The following is a 7,546-nucleotide window of genomic DNA, read 5'->3' as shown; positions in this document are numbered from 1 at the left end:
AGCGCGATCGATCTCATTTAGTGAAGTTAACAATTGGATGAGCACACTACCGTGTTTATCACTCTTATTGGCTCTTAAATTAGACATATATATATATATATACATATATTCCAACTTTCATGGGTGCTGCGAGGTAAACGACGAAGTACCTTGGGTCTCGGACTTTATAAACAACTTGCCACTTGAGTCTGCAGATTCAAGAACACAGATGGTGGGTCATGATTCTAGAACAATGTTTTGAAAAATGACCTGAAATTGAAATCATTCCAACCACCGGTTTTCAGGTGAATGGTTCGATTGTCTGATTTGAATGAATGACCTATTTTAATAAAAAGTTAAAATAATAATTAAAATAAAAAATAATTAAAAATCGTTGATTGAATCGAACAAATCAACAGTTTGATCAACTGAGTCAATAAATCGCTAACTAATTCAACGGTTTTTGATTAAGGACTAAGTTTAGGATAAAATAAAACCGGTTGCCCTAGATGATTTTCAGGCTAAATGGTTCAACTGTCCGAATCAACGATGATTCAAAAACCATGTTATATAGCCAGTTAACGTATTAAATGTCTATTAATTCACCATTAAATGGTTCCTACTAAAATATTAATTGGTTGTGCCAAAATAGATCTTCGTCATTAGAAATTTGAGTCCCCATATGTATTCACATAATTAAGTTAGTAAAATCATCAAATGGTTGTAATAAATGCTCTAAGAACAACGACTTTGGTCTAATTGATCCAACAGAAGTAGGACCCATCGCTTGGTGGCCCTATACCAATCTACTGGCCTGGTCACTGGTGTCATACATAAGATTAATCTTGATTTTCACCTAAGAATTATAAATTAATGACTAGTACTGACTACTGACTACTGAGAAAGAGTGAGAAAGTTGGAGGTTTTATTTGGTTTATGGGTGGTAGTAAATGTTTAAGTAGAAGTAAACTAAACAACAATATCTCTTCACATCTCATTCCTTCAATCAAAAGTAAACCCACTTATAAATCCATTAAAATGCGACAGGAACGACATAGACATAACACAGACATGTTAGAGTAGGGTGATTGCTAGCTAGGTCTCTCTAAAACTCTGCAGTACAGTCCCGCCAAATGGGAAGAAGACCCTGCTGTTCCAAGGAAGGCTTGAATAGAGGAGCTTGGAGTGTTGTTGAAGATCAAATACTCATGGATTACATCAAACTCCATGGTGAGGGAAATTGGAGATCCCTACCTCAGAAAGCAGGTGAGTTCATCAATGAGACATGCACTAAGAAATTCTTAACTTTATTGCTATATATGCTGTTTTGTTAGTCTACAAATTAAAACCATACCAGCAGCTATCTAATGTTCTGAAATCTGAATATACTTCACCAATTATTCCAGGTCTCAACAGATGTGGCAAGAGTAGTAGACTTCGCTGGTTGAATTATCTGAGACCAGATATCAAGAGGGGAAACATATCCCATGATGAAGAAGAGCTGATTCTCAGGCTTCACAAGCTCTTGGGGAACAGGTGATGCTGATGGTCTAACTTGTTTAATTTCTCTTAATTTTATTAGTTTTCTGGTCTACATGATACATAATTTGCAGAATATTAATTCAAACGAACTTTGGTTTTCTGCACTACTGCAGGTGGTCTCTGATAACTGGGAGGCTTCCAGGGAGAACAGATAATGAAATCAAGAACTACTGGAACACCAAGTTAGGAAAGAGGAAAAGAGATCACCCCAGCTCTTCTTCGGCTCCTAATAGCAAGCACTCAAAGCAATCAGAAAACGAGAAGAATGAGCCCATTGATGAGTTATCTGCAGGCCAACCAAAGATAACAACTTTGGTCCGGACCAAGGCATCAAGGTGCACAAAGATTTTTATTGTTCCCACTCAACCACGAGACCATCATCAAGTTGAAGAAATTGATGACGCTAATGCAGCAGTAATTCCTCCTCCCAATCCAATGGTTGATAGCCTTGTGACCCAGAAAGCAGTAGAATCAGAACCCTGCAGCAATGGGCTGTCATCACTCACTACTCCTGTTGAAGACAATTCGCTGGATTTCATCATGAATCTCAATGTTGGAGACCTCTGTCTGTCTGAGCTTCTTGGTTCTGAGTTCTCGCAGCTGTGGAATCCTCACGATGATCATGAAATGATAGAAGAGAGCAAGATCAATGGTGACAACGACAACTGGTTGTGTCCATCTTTAGACCAATCTATCATTTACACTGACGTAATGCCGGAGGATTGGACACGAATTAATTATGTCGAAACCAGAGACGACACTGTTTTGCACCTTGGATCACTGGCATCTTTTCTTGATTCCGGAGATGACTGATCAGTAGCAGAATAGTTTAAACAAATCGAGATTGTTAGGTATAAGCTCTAGGTGGTTACAGGTTTGACCCTTGGTCGATATTCACACTGTTTTGCACCAAATATGATTGTTTTAATTTCCTGCTTGTGCTTGGTGTTGATTAGGATGAAGTAATTGCTTTCCCTCGTGTGTGGATCTACTATGGCTCTAGTTATAGCTTTTCCTCCCCTAGGTAGAACCTTAGGAGTTATTTTACTATCAAGTTTGCGTAGTGTGTAATTAGCCTTATTCAAGTGAAAAGAAGCATTATTTATGTATTCGTTGGTAAGTCTTTTTTGAAAGATCTGACAGCCAAAAGAGTAGTGGACTTTTACATAAAGATCTTGGCATCTCACAAACCATTTGGTTGGAGGTGTGTTTTTCATGTGAAAATGAGACGAAAAGAAGGCAAGAAATTTCGTTTCTAACTTCTCAAAATAAATTCGAATCGAGCTTCTCACGTCTTTGAGGCGGAGTCTTTTAGCAGCTAAATCTTCCCCCAACCAAATGGGAAAAGACGAAAATGCGGACTACCAAACTTCTGAACAACTGACAGCCCATGTGAAAAGACATCTGAAAAGGGGCATTAATTACTCCACTAGGATTATTGTTTGATTGGCTGTGCTTTGATCAAACAATATTGAAAATGGAAATGACTATCATGAGATTATTAATTCGATGCCAAATAACTCAAATCTACTAGCCGTTTTGTTTATCTTTCTTTCTTGTATGTTTTCTACATGCATGTGGATGTCGTGATTCAATAATTTATGAAATTTAATATTTTATTTAAAGTTTAGGGTAAAATACACTCTGCCACACCCCATACGTTACTTTGGGGTACTTTGGTGTACGTGACACTTTATCCCCCAAACTTCTTATTTTTCTTCTTTTTGGTCATTTAAAGTATTCTTAATTTTTAGGAAATTGACTAATTCTACCTCTACTATTTATAAAGTACTCCTAGATTTTTTGACAATTGACTAATCCTCCCTACCGTTACTATTCATTAATGGAAAGATGGAAAAAACTATTTTACCTATCATCTTCTTAAAATTTTCAAAATGACATATTTGAATAACACCTTGCTAGTCTTCTTTATCTTCTCAAAGGAGAAAACCCTAAAAACTAGGTACGTGTTTGGCATCGGTGCTGGGAACATCGCACTATTTTCTCATAAAAACGGTGCTGGGCATGTGGAGTTATAAGAACCGTTTTTTTCAAAAAACAATGCTTATTTTTTTGTTTGGAACTAGTGTTGCCACATAGGCGTTTTTTGAGAAAACAACATTGGTTTTGCTTGGTATACCAGTGTTGGTAGACTTATTCACAGGCCGGGCCGGGCTTTGCCTCTTTATCAACAAAAAAAGCCCAGGCCTGAGCCCGAGCCTAGATCTTAAGCTCGAGTCCAAATCTGAAGCCCAATTTGCACATAAAATGTCCTACTTTTTGTGTAATTTAATAAACTAATATTATATTAATTTGGTAATAATTTAATAAATTAATTCATATTTCTTGAATAATAAATTAATATTTGATAATAACTTTATAAATAAATACATATTATATATTTATTATATATAAATAATGTATATTTCTATTATATGTAATAGTATCAGGCCAGGCTTATTTGAGAAAGCTTGAGCCTAGCCCAAAAAATATTGGGTCGGGCCGGGCTGGCCCGTCAGACTACCTGGCCCTAGGGGTGTCTATGAAAAACTGAAAAACTGAACTGAACCACAAAATGCAGTTAACCGAACCGATTGGTTCGGTTTCAGTTTGGAAATTTTGAAAAACCGAAGGACCAGTTTGGTTTTCGGTTAACATACAAAAAAAAACCGGCAGTTAACTGAACCGACTGATATATATATTTATATGTATAATTTATATATATTTTTAATATATGTCACATATTTTCTATATATTATATATAAATATATACTTATATTATATTTATAATAATCTATTTATAAATATATTATATATTTTTAAAATATTTATAATATATTATATATCATTTATTATTTATAACAAAATATTATACATATATTTATATAATATATATTATAAATATAAAAAACTAAAAAACCAAAGAACCGAATCGGTCAAAAATCGAAACTGGTAGACTAGTGGTATCGGTTTAGAGAAATGGAAAATCTGGTACCACCGGTTTGGTTTGCAAAATATGCCCATGGTTCGGTTAACCAAACTGTGGACACCCCAACCCGACCCATGAACATGTCTAAGTGCTGGCAGCAACGCTTTCAACATTGATCTATATTATTCAACGTCCAAGATGATGCCACATTGGTGCCACATCATTGCATCGCTGGCAGCAACGCACCATTTCCTCTAAAACATTGAATTTAGCGTTGCTCCAAACCACACTTTCCTTATTTCTAAGGTGTTGTTTGAAGTAACATTTTTTCTGGAAAAATAGTACCAAACAAGAGGGCATTGTTTGAAGCACTGCTTTCTTTGATGTGGCACCTAGGTGGTGTCATTTTCTCAGAAAATGACATTAATGCCAAACACCCACTAGAACCATCTCCCCATTTCCAGCAACCCATCCACCCTTCCAACGGCAAACAACGACCCAGTATGATCCCTCTCTAATCCCATTTTGCATGTAACAAAAAGAATAGAAATTGATATGTAACCTATTTTTTTTAGGGTTAAATACTTAAAGTACCCTATGGTTTAGTAAATAGACAAAAACTTACCCTACTGTCGGGGTTCAAAGTATCGATATGATACGAGTTTCGGTCGTATCGTATCAGTACTTAGAAATGGCCGAAACTTTATTTTTTTTCACATTTTGTTTTTTGGGAAGCTGTTATCATGTTTTTTATTATTAAAACAAATTGGGGGTCCGAAACACCTGGAAACAGGCGTTTTAGACCGTATCTTTTTCAAAAGATATTATACGATACGCTCCATATCGGGCGTATCGTATCGATACTTTGAACCATGCCTACTGTTTAAAAAATTACTTATAGTACCCTTAAGTTTTTTGACAATGGACAATGCCATTAAATATTGATGAAAAAAAGTGAAATATCGAATTTTCCCTCCATTATTTCTCGAATTTTCAAGTTAAAATCAATTGATAAAAAATTCAAGAACTACAAGAGAGTTAAGGAAGGAGGGCCCCACCAAATTTATATCAATATTGGAGCTTAAAAGGCCTAAAGGGTGAGCTTGAGCTTCCATTTATGGTGGTTACAAAAGCTCTGCCCTGTAATACACTTATGCCAAGGTGGGTCTTTGCTTAGGGAAAAGATGGTCGACACCACAAGGTTGATATTGGAAAGACAAATCTGTGTAAAGTATGGATTTTTCAAGCCCTATAACCACCCGTAATATTCAATGTACACTCCCCTATCCCCGCACATTCTTGATTGTAATCCCTTTGACAACATGGAGAGCTAGCATTGGGATTGAATTTATCATTTGTTTGGTCCTTCGAGTAGATCAATTAGAGAGTACTATAACTCTTTTTTCCATTAGGCGCCATTCTAGTTTCCATGGGAGGAATTAGGATCTGCTCCTCACACCGGGTGCCTCACAGTGACCTCACAAGCACATCCCATCGTGAATTAGGAACATCTCCCATAAATAATAACACATAAGTACGGGATATGTTCCCAATGTATGGTGGGATGTGCATGTGAGGTCGGTGTGAGGCGCCATGTGTGAGGAGCAAATCCAGTCTCCCATGGGGGTAGGCTACAACTTGTACGGAGAAATTAATGCCATTCAACCAAGCGGTATATTTTGCTTCACGAAAAAAAGCAATCTATTCAACCTGCACTCAATGTAATAAAAAAATTCTGAATATACCAAGTTAAAATCAATGCTTTAATGCTAAAAAGATGCTCATTGGGATTAAAACAAACCTCTCTAACTACTTTCCTATGGATTTGAACTCCTTTCTAAAAGATTTTCAAGTATCTAAATATAGATGCAACCACTCTAAGCTGAACCTGAAATTTTTGGTTATCAACACAATTTGGGTGATCAAAGGTCTTGATTTCGTTAATTGGATTAACCAAATACCACTAAGATGTGTCCTCCCATTCTAGGATATTGAACATACCCTTCCCAGACTACTGAACCTACACTCCTCGTGTATTGGGGTGAAATCCTAGAACAGGGAGGATTTTGTCCATTGTCAGAAAACTTAAGGGTATCATAAGTAATTTTTCTAATAATAGGGTAAGTTTTTGTCCATTTTCTAAACCATAGGAGTACTTTAATGGTCCGTTTGGTTGCCGAGAAAGGATGGGATGTGAAAGGAATATATTTCTTTCCCATTTTTGCATCCAGTGTTTGTTTCCTAAGAAACAATATGATCAAAATTCATTTTCCTGTGTTTGTTTACTAAGAAATTTTAACAAGAAACATATTAAACCGAGTTTTTCATCCTTTCTCACCTTTTTCAATGACATTGCATGGTTCATCACATGAATGTATAAATTTTCCATGTGGCAACAATGAGGTGCATATAAGATATCGCAATCACATTCCAAATCGGTGAAGTGTAAAAGAAAAAACTAAAAAAGACAAGGTAGTGAAAGAAAATATTAGATCTAAGATCACCTGTTACCTGAAGACGAAATCAATTGCTTTGTTGTTTGTGATTACCAGAAGTAACAAAAAAACAACACAAAATCTCATATCTGAGTTCAACCAAGACAAAAAAACGTTTGAATAAAAAGATATATTATTGTGCCAGAGAACAAAGTCCAGATATGGGACTATCATATTCTAGAATCCAGAATTGGAGATCGTGCGAATAAACTCAAATGATTATCCGGTTAGAAGCTAGATCTGGTTCAATCATGCCAGATCTAAGCCTACCTTCGCCAAAAATTCCAGCGGTGAGGTCTGGATGACCGAGGACGGATGGAGCTGGCAGTGAAATTTCGGTGACCACCCATCAAACGGAACAGGAGAAAAATAGTATAAAAAAGAACGTGAATGAAGAGATAGTGTCAGAACTACACTTACTGTCCGACAAGAAGGGAGGCGGCGATGTTTGTGAGAGGGCACTTGACAAAAATTTCTTGCCTTTTTTCCTTTCTCAGCGAGGTCTCACCAAATTAGTGTGTCCCTGCTTATTGATTTTTAGGAACCCACATCCCTGGTGTTTCCTTTCCTTTCTCAAGTTTTCATTTGAAACAAACACACG

At 36.4% G+C, this 7,546-nt stretch overlaps 1 protein-coding gene across 1 annotated transcript; it reads left to right on the top strand.

The window, feature by feature from the left end:
• Positions 1 to 1,112: 1,112 nt before the first annotated feature.
• On the top strand, positions 1,113 to 2,592 carry LOC104585989 (transcription factor MYB1-like). Its single transcript, XM_010243060.2, has 3 exons — positions 1,113 to 1,245; positions 1,386 to 1,515; positions 1,635 to 2,592. The coding sequence occupies exons 1-3, from the start codon at positions 1,113 to 1,115 to the stop codon at positions 2,332 to 2,334; spliced, it is 963 nt and encodes a 320-aa protein (XP_010241362.1). The 3' UTR covers positions 2,335 to 2,592.
• Positions 2,593 to 7,546: the final 4,954 nt, after the last annotated feature.

This window comes from Nelumbo nucifera, chromosome 1 (assembly GCF_055504915.1).
Source record: "Nelumbo nucifera cultivar China Antique chromosome 1, China Antique-T2T, whole genome shotgun sequence".
Classification (NCBI taxonomy): domain Eukaryota; kingdom Viridiplantae; phylum Streptophyta; class Magnoliopsida; order Proteales; family Nelumbonaceae; genus Nelumbo; species Nelumbo nucifera.
This window is presented reverse-complemented; position numbering and strand designations above follow the sequence as displayed.

Bases quoted from the DNA above. Each gene is read 5' to 3' on its own strand.
- LOC104585989 (XM_010243060.2), top strand. From the start codon at position 1,113: ATGGGAAGAAGACCCTGCTGTTCCAAGGAAGGCTTGAATAGAGGAGCT. The intron at 1,246-1,385 runs GTGAGTTCATCA...CAATTATTCCAG, and splicing joins ATCCCTACCTCAGAAAGCAG to GTCTCAACAGATGTGGCAAG. The intron at 1,516-1,634 runs GTGATGCTGATG...GCACTACTGCAG, and splicing joins CACAAGCTCTTGGGGAACAG to GTGGTCTCTGATAACTGGGA.